Here is a 20,979-nt window from a genome sequence, read left to right as displayed (position 1 = left end):
TAATAAAATCTAATCAGTAGATACCAAACTCTACACACTAACACAGAAAACCTTTTCAAAGGCTAGTGAAATATCCACATCCTTTCTAAATCCCAACAGTAGAACCACTACAATATTCTTTGTCCCAATGCAATAAAATTAGAAATTAACAAAGTAAGAAAACACTTTAAAATTCAAATCAAAACCAAAATGAGGCCTTGTGTGGCAGATCACCTGAGGTCAGGAGTTCTAGACTAGTGTGGCCAACGTGGTGAAACCCCATCTCTACTAAAAATACAAAAAATTAGCTGGACTTGGTGATGGGTGCTTATAATCCCAGCTACTCCGGAGGCTGAGGCATAAGAATCACTTAAACCCAGGAGGGGAAGGTTGCAGTGAGCAGAGATCATGCCATTGCACTCTAGCCTCGGTAACCGAGCGAGACACTATTTCTTACTTTTTTTTTTTTGAGATGGGAGTTTTGCTCTTGTTAGCTAGGCTGGAATGCAATGGCATGATCTCAGCTCATAGCACCTCTGCCTCCCAGGTTTAAACAAGTCTCCTGCCTCAGCCTCCCAAGTAGCTGGGATTACAGGCATGTGCCACCATGCCTGACTAATTTTGCATTTTTAGTAGAGACAGGGTTTCTCCATGTTGGTCAGGCTGGTCTCAAACTCCTGACCTCAGGTTATCCGCCCATCTCAGCCTCCCAAAATGCTGGGATTATAGACGTGATCTACTGCATCTGGCTGCGAGACACTATTTCAAAAAAAAATCAAAACCAAAATGGGCCAGACACAGTGGCTCACATCTTTAATCCCAGCACTTTGGGAGAGAATCCAAATCCCAGCACTGCGGCATGAGAATCGCTTGAACCTGGGAGGGAGAGGTTGCAGTAACCTGAGATCCCACTGTACTCTGGCCTGGGTGACAGAGTGAGACTCTATGTCAGAAAACAAACAGGCAAACAAACCAAAAACCCAAAATGGAAAAATACCTTAAAAATAACAATGATGATAAGTTTTGTGGCAGAACCTGCCAACGGAGATCTCCTCCTCTCAAATCAGTCTCTTCCTCTTCTTGCCTTTATATAGAACCTTTGTTTTTCAGCTGAGCACCAAGCTCTCCTGCCAGAGACTACATGTGGCACTCTTTTGTGCTAGGTATAGTCATGTGATGAATTCTAGCCAATGGGATGTGAGCTAAAGCAATGTGAGTAACTTCCAGGTCACATCTTTTGGGAAAAAAAGGCCCCATTCCCTTTGTTCTTCATTCGCAGTGGTTGGAACTAGAACCCAATGGTGGGAACTATCTACAACCAAACAGATAAGAACAGTATTAGGATGGCAGGGCCACAAGAGGAAAGGAATTTGTACCCTACTGAAACAAAGGCCCTGCCTAACTCTGGAATGTGACTGGGGAAACACACTTTTGTCTTATTTAAGTCGCTGAATTTTGGTATCTTTGTCAGAGCAGCTCATAGTGCATAACAATACAACTACCTATAGAAACACCTATGGGATGTGGCTAAAGCTGTGCTTGTGCAAAATTTATCACACTAAATGTATTAATTAACTAGAAAGAACAAAAATAAATAAAGCACTCAATTCAAGAAGATAGAAAAAGCATAAAATAAATCTAAGGAAGGTAGAGAATAAAAATCAATGAAATAGAAAACTTAAAAATGAAATAACTAATAAATGCACAATAGCAAGTTCTTTGGAAGAAAAAAGTCAACAAACCCATGAAATAAATGATTAGTGAACCTAAACAAAAATACAAGACATAAAATAAAATTTAAAAATTAATAGCTCTGTAGGATATCACAATAAATAATCACAAAAGAGAACTTTTCCTCATTCAATACATTTGAAAACATGAATGAAATGACCAGATATGGTGGCTCACACCTGTAATCCTAGCACTCTGGGAGGCCAAGACAGGAGGATCGCTTGATCCCAGGAGTTTGAGACCAGCCTGGGCAACATGGCGAAACCCCATTTGTTTTGCTACATGAAAGGATTTGAAAGTTTACACTGAAAACTATGCATTTATTTATTTATTTATATTTTCTTGAACATTTATTCAGGCTTAGAAAGGTTTCCATTCCTTTGACACAATTATTAGATACTATTTAAAAAAATCCAAAATTATTGGATTCTGTATAAAAAAATATATATATATTAGCTGGGCATGGTGGGACATGTCTATACTCCCAACTTCTTGGGAAGTTGAGGTGAGAGGAACACCTGGGCCCAGGAGGTGGAGGTCACAATGAGCCGAGATTGCGCCACTGCACTCCAGCCTGGGCAACAGTGAGACCCTGTCTTAAAAAATAAATAAATAATGAAGTGCATTTTTTACAGTAAAATCCATGACATATACCTGTTAAGTTATATAAATTTAATAAATACATAAGAATGAACAAATGAGTGAAGAATTGGTTGGTGGTTAACAGTGAGCAGGGACATTGAGTCCAAATAAAAAGTGTATATAGATTTAGGGTATCCAATAATTTTGTCAAAGGAATGGAAACCTTTCTAAGCCTGAATAAATGTTCAAGAAAATATATTAAAATAAATAAATGCATAGTTTTCAGTGTAAACTTTCAAATCCTTTCATGGAGCAAAACAAAACACTAAAAACTAAAACTTACCTAAAAGAATACACAATACACACACGAAGGAAAAACACAGACCAATCTCATTTAGAGATATTTTGTGAATAGACAGAGAAAATTCTAAATGAAAAAAGAAAAGAAAAGAAAAGAAATAATATCAAACAGACTGCAACAGATTACAAGAATGATACAATATGGTTGGGTGGCCTCGGCTCATGCCTGTAATACCAGTGCTTTTGGAGGCTGAGGCTGAGGATTGCTTGAGGTCAGGAGTTCATGACCAGTTTGCGTAACACAGTGAGTCCCTGTCTCTGAACAAATTAAAAAATTAGCTGGGCATGATTACATGTGCCTATAGTCCTTAGCTACTTGGAAGTTTGAGGTGGGGTTTGCTTAAATCTAGGAGTTTGAGGTTATAGTGAGCCATGATCATGTCATTGCACTCCAGCCTAGATGACTCAAAGGAAAAGACTTAAAGCAAAGCAAAGGTCAACAGGAAAGAAAAATTAAGAAGATGAAATAATTCAGAGCAAGATGCTGTCTCTAAAAAAGAAAGAAATAAAAACTATTAATAGAATCCACCATAGAAACAGACCAAGTGGAAAAAATCATACAGATCTTGCTCATTGATCCTGAACAGGCAATTGGCAAAATTTAACACCCATTCCTGACATAAATGCTCCTTAAAACAAAAATAAATTGTTATATCCTGAACACAATAAAATATGTTTATCTCAACTAAAGAGTCAGCACCATGTATAATGAAAAACCACTGAAAGTGTCTTCCTTAGCATCAGATAAAAGACAATGGTGTCTGCATTTATCAGTGGTCTAACTTTGCTCTAGAGGTATTCATCAATGCGATTAAACAGAAGAAAAAGAAAGTTCTAAAAATTTGGAAGGTAACGGCAGATGAGATGATTTGAAGCCACAATAATTGATGAAGAAAATTACTTCAAACACGAAGAAAGTTTAAGGTGGCCAGTACAAAATGTCTCTACAAAAACAGCAGCCTTCATATCCTTGACAGCAACCAGTTCAAAGATGTGACGGAAGAAATACTCCATTTATAATAACAAAAACAGAAGATTAAAAGAAAAAAAGACTTCAGAAAATAGAATATATTGCATTATTGGATAGTTAGAATCAACATCTTTAAGATGCTATTTTCTGTTAATCTACATATTTAATATGATCAATACAAACTTTTACCTGCTAGACAAGTTGATTCTAATGTTCATGATAAAAACTGTTAGCAAAATTCTGAAAAATAAAATTAAAAAGGAATGACTCATTTTACCAGACATTAAATACTTTACAAACCCTGTCTCTACCAAAAACACAAAAGTAGCTGGGTGTGAGGCCAGGCACGGTGGCTCACATCTGTAATCCAAGCACTTTGGAGGCCAAGGTGGGTGATTACCTTAGGTTGGGAGTTCAAGACCAGCCTGACCAACATGGTGAAATCCTGTCTTTAAAAAAAACAAAAGGTAGCTGGGGGTGGTGGTGCACGCCTGTAATCCCAGCTACTTGGGAGGCCAAGGCAGAAGAATTGCTTGAACCCGGGAGGCGGAGGTTGCAGGGAGCCAAGATCGCACCACTGCACTCTGGCCTGGGCAACAAGAGCAAAACTCTGTCTCAGAAAAAAAAAAAAAAAAAAAGACAGTGGGGCTTTCCACATGGACAAAGAAAAAGATTAATAGAAAATAAAACGAATGTTCCCAAATACTCAAATACATATGAAGAGTTAAATAAATATCTGAATTCAATATACAGGATAGGTGGTATTTCAAACCAATGAGGAATAATAAATTATTCATTAAGGGTTATTTGGACAAGATAGCTACTTGGGGAAAAACAGATCCATAGCTCACACTCTACATCAGAATAAATTCCAGATAGACCCAAGCGCGTGCACACACACACACACACACAAAACCACGGAAGTCCAGAAGAAAACTATTTTTTAATCTTGGAGTAAGGAAAGCCTTCCTAAATATGACCCAATTCCTAGAAAAGTTACAATAAACTGAGAAATATTTAAATTAAAAAAATTAAAAATAGCTAATGGTATCTTCTGCAATGCAGAAAATGTAAATGACCACCTAGAGAACAGTATTTTCAGTTGTACCATAGGCAAAGCGCTCATTTCCAAAATACATAAAGAGCTTCTTCAAACGAGTCAGAAAAATCTTGACACCCTAATAAAAATGGGTAAAGAAAATCAACAGAGAATGCTCAGAAAAATAAATGTAAATGATTTTTCCCCCACTCTTACCTGAAGTTGTATTATAAAAGCACATGCTAGTTGTAAACACTTCCAACAATGCAGAAATAGGCAAGGGGAAAGTGGAACTTGCTGTGGACACAGCTACACAACCACACTTTTGTTCCTGTTGGGATGCCTCGTTGGTTTCACAGGTGGCCTCCCAGTCATGCAGGCTGAACCTGTCTGCCTGGGCGCCCTGCACTGCCTGCCTCCTGGGTACTCTGGGGCGACACGGATGGTTGCACGCTTTTCTGAGGTTCGGTGCCTGCAGTCAGGAGTCTGCACCAAGAATGGTCCATCAATGAGGGAGAGGAGGGGCTTCCGTGCCTCCTATTTTGGGCACTTCTAGACTTTCTGTAGGAAGTGCTCTCCTTGAGTCATTCTGTTTTGTCCTGAGGCTACTGTGAGGAGGAGGACAGGTAAGCACATGCTGCAGGGTGGGGACATGTGGGACAGTTTCAGTCCAGGCACAGCTGCAGGTCCCAGCTACCCGCTTTCCCTGGCCCAAGAAGAGCAGCCTCAAGCATGCTGCAGGCACAGTCCTGGCTCATGCACAGCCTAGAACGCATTGCAGGGCCCCAGCAACCCGCCTTAATTTTCACCTTTGTTCCCTCACGCTTTTCAGCTTTGGAGTCCTTGTTAAGAGGAACGCAAACCACAAGGTTATAAACACTACATCTGAATTCCCTTCCAGTCCTTCATGGTTTTCTTTTCTACACACAAAGCTTACAACCTTTACCTTTTCTAACTGGAAAATCAGTTTTTCCAGTACTTTTAAAAAAACAAATTATCTTTTTATCATAGGCTGAAAGCCCTATCCATAACAAGCCCACTTCTGCATTTGATTCTGTTCACTGACCCCTCATTTACTTCCTAAACTGACCCTTTTGGTAACTTTCAGTGAAGAGGTGGCTTTTATAAATATATTTTCCAGAAGTCTCTAGAACCTTTGCATGGATCAGGGTGAGAGGTGCCACCACGATGTTAACAGAAAGCTGAGTCCTCCAGGTAGACACTAGGTGCAATCTGCACAGACTATGTGTGTGGGAAGCAGGGAGTCAGAGGTACTTCCTCAAAATGCAGGATATCCCATCTCCGGCAGAGCACACAGGCCCCAGGGTACCTTAGAGAGGGCTGGTCCCAGAATATGCACACCACTTCCTGGGCTTGGGAGGGTGGTAGGCCAGAGGCTGCCCACAGCAGGAAGCCCCCACAGAGGCCAGGGCCTCTTGTTCCACTTGGCAGAGATCCCAAAAGGAGCTGGGGGCAGCATCAGAGCCTGGGGCCCGGGCAGGGGTGCCCAAGGGCACAGCAGCTGCAGGCCACTGGCAAGGCCAGAAGACAGTGAGTGGGAAGCCAGGGGTGCGTGGAGATACCCCAAGAAGGGGGTGTTCAGCTGGGAGTCCTGCATTTGCCGTTTGTATTTCATCTGGTGATTTTGAAACCAGGTTTTTATCTGGACCTCCAAGAGCTGTATCTCCCTAGCCAACCTCTTCCGCTCCAGAGAGCCCAGGTACTTGTGGTGCCGGAAGATGCCCTCCAAGGCACAGATTTGCAGCGTGGTGAAGGCTGTGCAGACATGGGGGCTTGCCAGGAGTTTGGCTCCTTAGTCAGCCCAGCCATGGTCCTCTCTGGGGCAGGCAGATTTGAAGACCTAGCCTTCTTGATGCTGATGGCCTGAGGAGGCTCCCTGGTGCAAGATGTCTGGCAGGGGCCAGGGAGGCTCCCCGGAGACATCAGCAGTCCTGGGGGTGTGGGTCAGTCCTGAGCAGTTGCTCTGGGACAGCCATCCACAGAGCCAAAGCTGGAGGGATGCTGCCCTCCACAAGGTGGGGAGGAGGAGAGACACATGGCAGTTGGAGATGGGCCAGAGGGAAGGCCGGGCGGGGCTCACCAGGTGCAGGATCCACCTTCTAAATTACCTTTTAAATTACACAAAAGTTGCTCAATCTCAGAGAAATGCAAATTAAAGTTACACAGAGATGTTATTTTTCACCTCTCAGACTGGCAGAGATCCAGAAGTTTAATAATTCACTGCACTGAAGAGAGTTTAGAAAAACAGGCACTTTGACATATTGTTAACAGGAATATACTTCCCATCAGATGGAAATGTGGCAATATCCATAAATTTATAAACACACTTAAAATAATTTATCCTACTAATATTCTCATATGTGTCTGAAATGACAAACTGTACTGTTTGTAAGACTACTCTGAAAATAATCTTAATGTCCACTGATAGGGGAAACTGGATAAACACACTCTTTACTGAACACAGAACAAGTGCCATGGGCTGACTGAAAAGGCAATATGAAGAAACGAATGTGGCAAATTTATTATTTACATCATAAATGGAAAAATGAATATATATACTGTTTTATTTTTTAAGTTGTTTATTTATTTATTTTTGAAACAGAGTCTCACTCTGTCACCCAGGCTGGAGTGCAGTGGCTCCATCTTGGCTCACTACAACCTCTGCCTCTCGGTTTAAGGAATTCTTGCCTCAGCCTCCTGAATAGCTGGAATTACAGGTGTGCAGCAACACACCCAGCTAATTTTCGTATTTTTAGTAGAGACGGGGTTTTACCATGTTGGTCACTGGTCAGGCTGCTCTCGAACTCCTGACCTCATGATCCACCCACCTCGGCCTCTCAAAGTGCTGGGATTACAGGCATCAGCCACCGTGCCCGGCTTATTTATTTATTTTTAAAAGGTATTCTACTTTTTACTTTTTTTTTTTTTTTTTTTGAGACAGAGTATTGCTCTGTTCCTCAGGCTGGAAGCCAGGGACTTGACTCACTGCAACCTCCACCTCCCAGGTTCAAGCAATTCTCATGTCTCAGCCTCCCAAGTCGCTGGGATTTACAAGTATGTGCCACTCAAAAATAAATAAATAAATAAAATAAATGCCAGGTGCGATGGCTCATACCGTAATCCCAGCACTTTGGGAGGCTTAGGAGGGTGGATCATGAGGCCAGGAGATGAAGACCATCCTGGCCAACATGGTGAAATCTTGTCAACTAAAAATACAAAAATCAGCTGGGTGTGGTGGCGCATGCCTGTAATCCTAGCTACTTGGGAGGCTGAGGATGAGAACTGCTTGAACCCAGGAGTCAGAGGTTGTAGTAAGCCAAAATCATACCAGTGCACTCCAGCATGGCGACAGAGCGAGACTCTGCCTCAAAAATATAAAAGTAAAAAATAAATACAAGTATGTGCCAACATGTTTGACTAATTTATTTTTAGTAGGTAGACACAGGATTTTGCCACGTTGGCTATCCTGGTCTTGAGCTCCTGGGTTCAAGTGATCCATCTGCCTTAGCCTCCCAAAGTGCTGGGATTACGGGAGTGAGCCACTGCACCCGGGCTACTTATTTGTTTTTGAGATGAGGTCTCGTTCTGTTGCCCAGACTAGAATGCAGTGGTGCGATCACGGCTCACTGCAGCCTCAACTGCCAGGCCTCAAGTGATCCTCCTGCCTCACCCCTGAGTAGCTGGGACCACAAGCATCAGTCACTAGGCCCTGCTAATTTCCAAATTATTTGTAGAGATGAGGTCTCACTATGTTGCTTAGGCTGGTCTCAAACTCCTGGGCTCAAGCAAACCTCCCACCTCAGCCTCCCAAAGTGCTGGAATTACAGGTGTAAGCCAATGTGCCTGGCCGCCCTTTGTCTGTTTTGATGGAGTCTCACTCTGTCTCCCGGGCTGGAATGTAGTGGCATGATTTCGGCTCAATGCAACCTCCACCTCACGGGCTGGAGCAATTCTCTCCTTCAGCCTCCCAAGTAGCTGGGATTACAGGCACCCACCACCATGCCCGGCTACTTTTTGTATTTGTAGTGGAGACAGGGTTTCATCATCTTGGCCAGGATGGTCTTGAACTCCTGACCTCCTGATCAACCCACCTCAGCCTCCCAAAGTACTGCGATTACAGGCATGAGCCACCACACCCAGCTATTAATTTTTATTTATTTTTTTGAGACGGAGTCTCTCTTTGTCACCAGGCTGGATGGAGTCTAGTGGCGTGGTCTCAGCTCACCGCAACCTCTGCCTTCTGGGTTCAAGCGATTCTCCTGCCTCAGCCTCCCGAGTGGCTGAGATTATAGGCGCACGCCACCATGCCCAGCAAAATTTTCTAATTTTAGTGGAGACAGGGTTTCACCATGTTGGTCATGCTAGTCTCCAACTTCTGACCTCGTGATCTGCCCACCTCAGCCTCCCAAAGTGAGCCAAGGCTGATTATAGGCGTGAGCCAAGACCCTTTGTTTATTTTTAAAAGGAAGAAGAGAGTCAAAGCAAAGATCAATAGGAAAGAAAAATTTTAAAGATTAAATAATTCAGGATACATCCAATATCTAAATAACAAGAGTTTGAGAAGAGAACAAAGAAAATGGAAGAGGGAGAGAAGGTTTCAAAGAAATAGGAGAAAATTTTCAGAAATGCTAGATCAAGGCTCCAAAGGGCCTATAAAGTATCCATAAAAATGAATGAAAAAGACCCACACCAAGATACAACTCCATAAATTTCAGAATACCAATGATAAAGAGAAGGTCCTAAAAACACACAAATAATTAGGAATTAAGATGGCAGTAAAATCCTCCAAGCCTGGTAAGCAGGTGTCAGTTAGGGAAATACTTTAAAAATTCTGGGGGAAAAAAATTCCTCAAATTCTATACATAGCTCTCAAGATATTCTTGGACATGTAAGGTCTTACGTAATTTACCTCCCATGGACCCCTTTTCTCAGGAATCTACCAAATGATGAGAGAAGACAAGAAAGAAGACAATATGGAAGTCAGGAAGCAGCAGCAAGGGGAATTCCCAGGATGACAGAGAAGGGAAATCCCAGGCTGATATATCTGCATAGTAGCCCTAAAGATCAACAAGCCTAGACTGGAATAAGATAATGGAGGGCTCAGGAGGAATTTTTTGAGGTAAAAAAGAAATAGATTATCGAATAATCTCACTTTGTAGAAAGCTGTATTGAGAGGCTCTGGAAAGTGTGGTAAGAATGGACTAGCAGTAACTTTTTTGAGACATGGTCTTTCTTTGTCACTCAGGCTGGAGTGCAGTGGTATGAACACAGTTCACTGCAGCCTCGACCTCCTGGGCTTAAGCAATCCTCCCACCTCAGCCTCCTGAGTAGCTGGGACTACAGGCACATGCACCCATGCCCAGCTAACTTTTATATTTTTTGTAGAGATGTGGTTTCACCATGTTCCCCAGGTTGGTCTCAAACTCTTGAGCTCAAGTGATCTGTCTACCTTGGCCTCCCAAAGTGCTGGGATTACAGGTGTGAGCCACCGTGCCTGGCCTGACTAAATAGAAAACTAAATAAACAAAAAATAAGGCAATTATTAAATCCAGAAAAAAAATTGTACAAGAAAGAAAAAATCCATTTATACTTATAGCTCAGCAATGAATATTTCCTAATTATAGTAACACACAACATCAAATACTGATTTAATTAAAAAATTGTAACTGTTACAGGAGGACTGGTAAAATGGTGGTGATGAGTGGGATGTGGGGTTTAAGACTACGAAATTCCAATGTGCCATAATGGTTTCTTGTGTTTTACTCATCTTGAATAAATGTCACTAGAGAAATGTAGTCTCAGTCTTCTATGACATGAAATGTGTTAAATGTACAATAACTAGATTCTTAGCTGTGCAATAATCTGGGCCTAAGTCAGTTTGTGGAAAACTAAGTTCCCTACAAGCAGAGTGGAAAGACAGCAAAAGTGAGAAATAGGCCTAATTATCAGCCTTGAGATCTAAAGCAAATCATTTAACCTCTAAATACAGTCTGAAATTAAGTATCTGTTAAAAGGAGATGATTGTCCATGGTCATGACACAGAAGTGTTAAATGAAAGACAGTACAGAATAGAACATGGACTGTCCCAGTCAGGCCTGTGTTACAGTCTCCACCTTTTCCATTCACTCAGTCAGTGTATACAAGTTATTCTGCCTTTTTCCCTAAGCAATGGCCACAACCCAATATTTTATGTGGTTACTAAAATTTCCAAAAAATTGTATATGTAACATTAAAAGAACAAAAATGGAACTAGATCATCCATTAAAACAAACAACTAGTGGTGGCCCACTAAAGTGATTTCATAAATTGTGTCATGACCTGTATTTTGAAAAACATTCCATAAATTACAGTTTTATCATTGTAAAATACATTCACCTCTAAAACATAAAATAGCCAGGTGCAGTGGTTCATGCCTGTAATCCCAGCACTTTGGGAGGCCGAGGTGGGCAGATCACCGGAGGTCAGGAGTTCGAGACCAGCCTGATCAACATGGTGAAATCCCGTCTCTACTAAAAATACAAAAAATTAGCCAGGCGTGGTGGTGCACGCTTGTAATACCAGCTACTCAGGAGGCTGAAGCAGGAGAATTACTTGAACCCGGGAGGCAGAGATTTCAGTGAGCTGAGATCACACCACTGCACTCCAGCCTGGGCGGCAGAGTGAGATTCTGCCTCAAATCAAACAGACAACAACAACAAAAAAACATAAAATAGAACTTACCTCATAGGATTATTCTCGAAAACTCTTAGTACAATGCCTAGCACATGTAATGACTATGATTTAAAAACCTATATTAACTTTAAAGCACAAAGACGTTATTTGTCTGTACTCCCCTATTTCATTAAGAATAGTGGGATGCCAACCACATTAAAGATATCTTCATATATTTTACTGGCAAACTATCAGAGCAATAATCGCAACAATAATAACAGCTAACACTTAAAAATAGTGCTTACTATGTGCAGGCAACTTTATAAGTGCTTTACCCATATTAACTCATTTAATCCTTCTATCTCCTTTACGAGGTAACAACTATTACTATCACTCATTCTTGTTTCACAGACAAACAAACTGAGGTAGAGAGATTAAATAAGCTTGTTTTGCCATAAACATAGCTGGCTTATGGCAGAGCTGGGATTCAAACTCAGTAGCGTGGCAATGCAGACTGTGCTCTTAACTGCAAAGGCTGTTTTGTCTTTATGGTAGAAAATACGGGGGCAGGCAGGTGAAGGGTCCGAGTTATAAGGCATAGTAAAAGATGTCATCTGTAGTAACAAATGAGAATCAACTGGGCAAACAGTTGCTGAATGTTCCCCATGAGCAAGAGGTGATTCTACTTAGGGACACTCACCATCTAACTGGGAAGAAATCTTAAGCCAAGGGGCTGGGGAACACAGAAGAGGAAAGAGCGATTTTTGCTAGAAAAGGAATGACAGTTACATAACAATCAGGTAATGATTATTTCCTTTATTCCTCATAGAAGCCCTCTGAGGGACTCTCTAATCCTTTTTTACAGACAAGGTACCTAAGGTTCAAAGAGGTCAGAAACTTGTCCTACCTGCCCTGGTCTCAGATCCATGTCTCTGATTTTATCCTTGGGACTACTGCTTCAACTTGAGACCCTGAACAACTGGCACTGCAATGTAACCATTTCCCAGAGTCCCTCTCTCTAATGCCACCCCTGGCCACTGGCCTCCCACTCCATATCTAATTGTCATGGACATCCACATCCATTCTCTTTTCCATGGTCTCCATGGATCCCTCCCTTTTCAAGCCTAATCTTATTACTCAGTCTCTGTATCTTATCTTTTCATCTTCAGTCTCTTGCATCTTCAATGAGCTCCCCTCTTTCTGTCTTTTTTTAGCCTTCTTCTCTACCTTTAAACACATTAGGTCTTCTCAATCTAACCAGGATCCCATCTAGCAAAATGATATTCTCCAGAATCTTTCTTCTTTCCTTTTCACTTATGTTAACCAGATATTCCTAAAAATTCCACATCTAGGTTTCATTACTTCACTTGAGCAATTTTACTTATTTGAAGAATTTTTAAGGCTAGAAAACACAAACAAGGTAATAAAAGGATGCATAAACTCAAAGAGCAAAAGAACAAACAGAATCATCTCTAGTACCTGAAGGAGGGAAGGTTTCTGGAGTGGTTGCTGCAGTGCTGGAATTTCCCTCCCAAGGTTCTGTTTTGGCATCCGTGAACTGGTTATCTGGAAGCCACGTTCCATTTGGTGAAATTGTAGTGCCTATAGAATTAGTGCTTGCTGTTCTTGTGGTCCCATTGTCAGAGTCTGAAGAATTGGCAGTGGTTAAATAGGTGGGTCCCAGAGTTATATTTGGGCTGAACGTTGGTGTCACAGAAAGAGAAGGTAGTGAAGAAGTTGGATTTGAAGTTTTGGCCTCTTCTTTAACTGGTTTTGCCGTTGATGTGTTAACTAATCTTGTAATTCCTACAGAAGGTGCAACTACAAACACCAAAAAACAAGGAAATATCACATGAAGAATATGAGGCTAAAAAGTTGAGACACAAGCAGCAAGCCTTAATAAACTCTCAAACATATGGAGACCAAGCAAAGACCAATCCCCCGCAACACCCAGCCACCCCCTATGTTTTTATCTAATGTTGAACCCTTCCTATCTTTTCCAAAGCTACAGTTTAAGGGAGAGAGACACAAGATTTTTCACTTAGTTCCTCAGAAACCATAGACAGAGTTGTAAATGTCAACAGTTTATTTTAGTTTTCAGAAAAGAACACATAATCTCTTTCATTTATTTAAAGCAGTTATATGTATGAAAAACAATGCTGAACATTCAATACAATTCCAAGACTTCCAAAAACACCTATTTTACTATCACTTTGAAGAAACTTTTTATATTCCTTTCTTCAAATACCATCTAGGTTTTCAAATTTGGCTCATTAAATGTGAAACCAAAATTTCACTTCAAATAGCAACTTTATCAAATGACAATTTACCTGTGGTAGCATTGTTGGCACTGACACGTATCAGACCACTGCCAAGCAGAACAAGAATGAACCAGGAATCCATGCTTATCTGAAAATAGGGAACCATGTTAGATAAAGTCTTGTATTATCAATGACTATGTCTGAGCTGATCACCAGAAGAGTATTCTGGATTTCTAAGCTATTAAAACATGTGCCTAAACCAACAATCTTTTGGGAGCCCGATATGCGTGTTTCCCCAGACATTCAATAACTAACTGAGTCTTTAGAAAGATTGACTATCCCTTATCTGAAATGGTTGAGGGCCAGAAGTGTTTCAGATTTTTAACCAAATTTTGGTTTTGGGTTACATTCACTGGGTTGAGCATCCCTAATTCAAATTTCCTTTTTTTTTTTTTCTTTTAAAGAGACAGGGTCTTGCTCTGTTGATGGAGTACAGTGGTATGATCATAGTTCAGTGCCTGGACTCACCTCCTGGACTCAAAGTGATTCTTCTGCCTCAGCCTCTTGAGTAACTGGGACTACAGCTATGTACCAACACATTTGGCTAATTAAAAAAATTTTTTTGCAGTGACAAAAGTCTCACTGTTTTGCCCAGGCTGCTCTCAAACTCTTAGGTTCAATTGCTCTTCCTGCCTCAACCTCCTAAAGTGCTATGATTACAGGTGTGAGCCACCACACCCAGTGCCTAATCCAAATTTTGAAATCCAAAGTGTCCCAATGAGCATTTCTTTTGAGCATCATGTCTGTGCTGAAAAGGTTTCAAATTTTAGAGCATTTCTGATTTTGGGATTAGGATATCCAACCTGTAAAAATAAAAATAAATCTGTGTTTTTAAAATTATTTTGTTTTAGAGATGAGGTTTCTCCCTGTTGGTCCAGATGGTCTCGAACTCCCAACCTCAGGTGGAACTCTCGAACTCCAGGCCTCAGGTGGAACGCCCACCTCGGCCTCTCAAAGTGCTGGGATTATATATATATATGTTTTTTGTTTTGAGACAGAGTTTCACTCTTGTTGCCCAGGCTGGAGTGGTGCAATGGTGCGATCTTGGCTCACTGCAAACTCTGCCTCCTGGATTCAAGTGATTCTCCTGCCTCGGCCTCCCGAGTAGCTGGGATTACAGGTATGCCCCACCACACCCGGCTAATTTTGTATTTTTTTTTTTTTTTTAGGTAGAAACGGGGTTTCTGCATGTTTATCAGGTTGGTCTCAAAATCCTGACCTCAGGTGATCCACCCGCCTCGGCCTCCCAAAGTGCTGGGATTATAGGTATAAGCCACCACACCCAGCCAAAAATAAGTCTTAATAGCACTCTTTTTTTTTTTGTTTTTTTGAGATGGAGTCTCCCACCGTTGCCCAAGCTGGAGTGCAATGGCATGACCTTGGCTCACTGTAATCCCTGCCTCCTGGGTTAAAGCAGTTCTCCTACCTCAGCCTCTCGAGTAGCTGGGATTACAGGTGCCCTCAACCATGCCCGGGTAATTTCTTGTGTTTTTAGTAGTGACGAAGTTTCAAAATGTTGGTCAGGCTAGTCTCACACTCCTGACTTTGTGATCTGCCTGACTCAGCCTCCCAAAGTCCTGGGATTACAGGTGTGAGCCACTGCGCCTGGCCAGGACTTATTTTTTAAAGCATTAAAAGTTCTTTTTTGTTTTAGAGGCAGGGGTTTGCTCTGTCACCCAGGCTGGAGTACAGTGGCATAATCACATCTCACTGCAGCCTCAAACTCCTGGGCTCTTGTCTTGGCCTCCCAAAGTGCTGGCATTATAGGCATGAGCCACCATGTCATGCCAAAAATGCTTTTTAAAGCAGTGATTCTCCACCTTAGCTTTACTTTGAAATTATCCAAAAAAACCTTTTTTTTTCTTTGAGATGGAGTTTTACTCTTGTTGCCCAGGCTGGAGTGCAATGGCATGATCTCAGCTCACCACAACCTCCACCTCCCAAGTAGCTGGGATTAACAGGCATGTGTCAACATGGCCAGCTAATTTTGTATTTGTAGTAGAGATGGGGTTAATCCATGTTGGTCAAGCTGGTCTCAAACTCCTGAACTCAGGTAATCCGCCCACCTTGGCTTCCCAAATGCAGGGATTACAGGCGTGAGCCACCATGCTCAGTCCAAAAAACTTTCTAAAAACATCCCCTGTGCTAAACTGCAGCTTTGTGGGTGAGAGCTAGGTAGCAGTCCCTTTTAAAGCTCCCAAGTTGATTGCTTTACAGTTTTCAGAGTGAGAAGTACAGAGAAGGTAGGCCGACTGAACTGATGTACAGCTGCCCTTCAAGGAACACATTATACAGCTGTTCTCAAACTTAATTCCACCTCAAACTGTGTAAGATAGTAGCGCATTCCCACCAGTATTAGTGGTTTGTTAATCCATTCAAATTTGTATGTCCTATACTGAGCTAGGCGCTAGAGAAACAACTGGGGAGCAATACACTCATAGGCCCCATCTTCACAGGACTCACAGTCTAAAGTGTTCAATATGGTAGTGACTCTCCAAGGGAAGAAGGACAAACATCCTCAAGAGACACATGGAAAATCTCAGGGGTAGTGGGGAAGAGAGGGAGATGTAGGTGGTTCATATATACCCCAGGAGTTTGCCCCTGGTACTGGCAGCCATGCCTAGCAAGCAAATGGGTTCAGCAGGGGCCTTCTTCAGGTGCATCCACCTAAGATTGTGACCATTTCCCCATTCTTCCTAGGCTGTGATCATTAAATCATGATATATTGTTAGATTTTCATAAAACTTACATTTTTATAACTGTGTGGAAGATCTGGATAGTGAATTAACACTGATCTATGGTAGAACCCAGCTCAGTTACTACCTGAGCATAATCCAAAATTGGAAACTCATACGATTTCCACAGGGTCCAGAAAACAAGTGGAAGGCTGACTATTATATATGTATACATGTCTATTCCTGATAAATCAATAGAAAATGGTTTTGGGAAAAATAACTACATATTTCAGGGGAAGGAGTTAGACCACCACCTCATTCTATACACTAAAATTCCACATAGGTTTAAAAATTACATGCTTGAAAAACACATTTAAAAGAAAATAAATGAATATGTGAGCTCAGGATGAGGAAAGACTTTCTAAGCATAAAAGGCAATGTAAGAAATCATAAAGGTAGAAGTGGAATATCTAACAGCAGAAAAAACAAAACTCCTCAACATAAAGAAACCCAACATAAACAATGTTTATGGATAGGAAGTCTCAATATTGCCAAGATGTCTGTTTTTCCCAAAGAAGCCTATAGATTCAATGCAATCTCAGCAAGTTATTTCATGAATATAAAACGGCTGATTCTAAAATTTACAAGGAGAGGCATTAAGACACAAAAGGGCCCACTCAATATTAAAGAAGAGTCAGAGATTAATGCTATTGGACTTCAAGACTTACTTTAAAGCTATGGTAATTAAGACAGTGTGGTATCAGCAAAAAAAAAACACGAATAGATCAATGGAACAGAACAGAGTCAGAAACAGACCCACGTAAATATAGTCAACTGACAAAGGAGGAAAGGCAATAAAATGGAGCAAGATAGTCTTTTCAACAAATGATACTGGAACTGGACAGCTACACACAGAAAAATTGATCCATATCAGACCTTATATCTTTTACAAAAATTAACTAAAAATGGATCATAGACCTAAATATCAATCACAAGACTATAAAACGCCAAGAAGATAACAGGAAAAAATCGAGATGACTTTGGGTATGGCAAAAACTTTTTAGATACAACATCAAAGACATAATCCATGAAAACATAATTGATAGTCTAGACTTTATTAAAATATAAAATGTCTACTCCATGAAAGACAATGCAAGGAGAATGAGAGGACAAGCCACAGACTAGGAGAAAATATTTGCAAAAGATACATCTGACAAAGGACAAATAATTCTTAAACTCAACAAGAAAACTAACAACTAGATTAAAAATAGGCAAAAGACCTGAACAGACACCTCACGGAAGAAGATACACAGTAAGGCAAATAAGCATCTAAAAAAATGTAGAACATCAAGTTATTAGGGAACTGCAAATTAAAACAGGATACCACTACACACCTACTAAAATGGATTTTGGTTTTAAAATCCAAAACATTTGACAACACTGCATGTTTGTAAGAATATGGAGCAAGAAAAACTCTCATTCATTGCTGGTGGGAATGCAAAATGGTACATCCACTTTGGAAGGCAGCTTGGTAATTTCTTAAAAATATATATATATATACTCAGGCCGGGCACAGTGGCTCACAACTACAATCCCAGCACTTTGGGAGTCTGAGGCAGGCAGATCACCTGAGGTCAGGAGTTTGAGACCAGCTTGACCCACACAGAAAAACCCCATCTCTACTAAAAATACAAAATTATCTGGGCATGGTGGCACATACCCGTAATTCCAGCTACTTGGGAGGCTGAGGCAGGAGAATTGCTTGAACCCAGGAGGCAGAAGTTGTAGTGAGCCAAGAATGTGCCATTGCACTCCAGCCTGGGCAACAAGAGTGAAACTGCATCTCAAAAATAAAACAATAATAAAAAAATAAAATTTTACCACATGATCCAGCAATTGTGCTCTCCTTGGTACTTACCCAAATGAGATGAAAACTTATGCCACTAAAAAAACTTATGCCACTTATGCACATGAATGTTTATATCAACTTTATAATTGCCACAACTGGGACCAATCAAGATGTCCTTCAGTAGGTGAATGAATAGATAAGTGATTGTATATCCAAACAAGGAAATATTACTCACTGCTAAAAAGAAATAAGCTAAAAACATGAAAATACATAGAAGAAACTTAAACTCTCATTACTGAATGAAAGAAGCCAATGTGAAAAACCAAGGGGACAGTAAAAGATCACTGGTTTAAAAAAAAGAAAAAAAAAAAGGCCAGGTAAGGTGACTCATGCCTGTAATCCCAACACATTCAGAGGCCAAGGCAGGTAGACTGCTTGAGCTCAGGATTTTAAGACTAGTCTGGGCAACATAGCAAGACCACATTTCTACAAAAAAATACAGAAATTAGCCAGACATGGTGGTATGTGCGTGTAGTCCCAGCAACTTAGGAAGCTGAAGTAGGAGGATCACTTGAGCCTGGGAGGCCAAGGCTGCAGTGAGCAATGATTGTACCACTGCACTCCAGCCTGGGTGACAGAGCAAGACCTTGTTTCAAAAAAAAAAAAAAAAAAAAAAAAAAATCAGCAGTTATGGGGATAGGAAAAGGTAGAGAGGAATAAGTAGGTAGAGCAGAGGATTATCAGGGCAGTCAAACTCTTCTGTATGATAGTACAATGGTAGATACATCATTATACATTTATCCAAATCCACAGAATACAAAGCACCAAAGCTTGGGTGATAATGAGGAGTCAATGTTGGTTCATCAGTTGCAATAAAGGTATCACAGTGGTGTAGGATGTGGATGAGAAAGCTGCGCAGGTGTCGGGGGGCAGGGAGTATTTAGGAACTTTCTATTCATTCTCATTCTCTCTCTTTCTTTCCATGGAGTCTCACTCTGTCACCTAGGCTGGAGTGCAGGGGTGTGATCGCAGCTCACTGCAACCTCTGCCTCCTGGGTTCCAGTGATTCTTCTGCCTCAGCCTCCTGAGTAGCTGCAATTACAGGTGTGTGCCACCATGCCCAGCTAATTTTTGTATTTTTAGTAGAGATGGAGTTTCACCATATTGGCCAGGCTGGTCTCAAACTCCTGACCTCAAGTGATCCGACTGCCTGGTCTCCCAAAGTGCTGGAATTACAGGTGTAAGCGACTGTGCCTGTTCTGAACTCTCTTTACTTTCTGATCAATTTTGCTGTGAACCTGAAACTCTCTAAAGTCTATTTTAATTTTAATTTTTTCTTATTTTTCCAAGAAAAAAAAAATCTATTTTAAAAAAGAAAATAGAGGGAATGATCCAAGATGGCTGATTGCTAACATCTCAGGATTGCAGCTCCCAGTTAAAGCGCAGAGAACGAGAGGATGCCACACTTTCAGACAAAATTTGGTCGCTCAGGGAGTAAAAGATTCCCAGTGGAGGAGTCACACGGGTCACCAGCACGACTCTTGTGGCTGGCGCAGCGGTTTTGCTGGCACCTCGGTGCGGCAGCTTGTGGTGCAGAGTAAATGGGACTGGTCACCCTTCTGACCGAGGTTTGGGAGGAGCCGCACAGGTCGCCAGCACGACTCTTGTGGCCGGCACAGCAGTTTTGCTGGCACCTCAGCGCGGCAGCTCTTGGTGCAGAGTAAACGGGACTGGTTCCCCTTCTGACCAAGGTTTGGAGCTCTGGGAAGGCAGAGTCGCCTATTACAGACTCAAGAAGGAAGCCAGACTGGAGATTCCCGGGCAGAAAAGCACCATCAGTCTTAACGCCACTGTTTTGGCCCGCGCAGTGGGTTGCTCATATTTCGGCCCTGGGAATTAACAACTTGGACATCCACTCAGAGACCTAATTTGAAAGTTGGTAATTACAAAGATGACAGGTGGATAAATTTACAATGATGGGAAGAAACCAGTGTAAAAAGGATGAAAATACTCAAAATCAGAATGCCTCTCCCTCTAAAGAGGATCACAGTTCCTCACCAACAAGGGAACAAGGCTTGATGGAGAACGAGTGCATCCCATTAACAGAATCAGGCTTCAGAAGATGGATAATAAGAAACTTCTGTGAGTTAAAAGAACATGTTGCAGCCCAATGTAAAGAAACTAAGAGCTTTGAAAAAAGGTTTGACGAAATCCTAATGAGAATAGACAATTTAGAGAGGAATATAAGTGAATTAATGGAACTGAAGAATACAATACAGGAACTCCGAGAAGTATGCACAGGTTTAAACACTCGAATTGTTCCAGCAGAAGAAACGATATCAGAGGTCAAAGTCCAACTTAATGAAATAAAACAAGAAGACAAGATTAGAGAAAAAAGGATAAAAAGGAATGAGCAAAGTATCCAAGAAATGTGGGACTATGTGAAAAGACCAAATTTACGTTTGATAGGTGTACCTGAATGTGACGGAGAGAATGAATCCAAGCTGGAAAATATTCTTCAGGATATTATTCAGGAAAATTTTCCTAAACTAGCAAAGCAGTACAAGATTCAACCCCAGGTAATACAGAGAACACCACAAAGATATTCCACAAGAAGAGCAACCCCAAGGCACATAATCATTAGATTCACCAGGGTTGAAATGAAGGAGAAAATACTAAGGGCAGCCAGAGAGAAAGGTCAGGTTACCCACAAAGGGAAGCCTATCAGACTTACAGCAGATCTCTCAGCAGAAACTCTATAAGCCAGAAGAGAGTGGGAGCCAATATTCAACATCCTTAAA

General features: G+C 41.3%; 1 protein-coding gene, 1 long non-coding RNA gene and 1 pseudogene across 33 annotated transcripts in view; 1 reads left to right on the top strand and 2 right to left on the bottom strand.

The window, feature by feature from the left end:
* Positions 1 to 20,979, bottom strand: part of PTPRA (protein tyrosine phosphatase receptor type A) — a 180,770-nt gene that overhangs the window by 65,865 nt on the left and 93,926 nt on the right. For 30 of the 32 annotated variants that reach the window (XM_078371242.1, XM_078371223.1, XM_078371239.1 and 27 more), the window contains 2 exons: positions 13,664 to 13,742; positions 12,813 to 13,154 (listed from right to left, as the gene is read on the bottom strand). Coding sequence is in view for 16 of the 32 variants with exons in the window: in XM_054255169.2 (XP_054111144.1) it covers positions 12,813 to 13,154; positions 13,664 to 13,742 (421 nt within the window). In the remaining 16 variants the exon portion in view is untranslated. Of the gene's footprint in view, positions 1 to 976; positions 1,040 to 12,812; positions 13,155 to 13,663; positions 13,743 to 20,979 lie in introns of those variants that run through there. The other 2 variants (XM_078371234.1, XM_078371235.1) reach the window with 1 other exon arrangement.
* Positions 1 to 20,979, top strand: part of LOC118153969 (uncharacterized) — a 61,717-nt gene that overhangs the window by 26,397 nt on the left and 14,341 nt on the right. The gene's annotated exons all lie outside the window — the stretch shown is intronic.
* Positions 5,813 to 6,863, bottom strand: LOC144582445 (homeobox protein VENTX-like; annotated as a pseudogene).

This window comes from Callithrix jacchus, chromosome 5, assembly GCF_049354715.1.
Source record: "Callithrix jacchus isolate 240 chromosome 5, calJac240_pri, whole genome shotgun sequence".
In the NCBI taxonomy this organism is placed as follows: Eukaryota; Metazoa; Chordata; class Mammalia; order Primates; family Cebidae; genus Callithrix; species Callithrix jacchus.
This window is presented reverse-complemented; position numbering and strand designations above follow the sequence as displayed.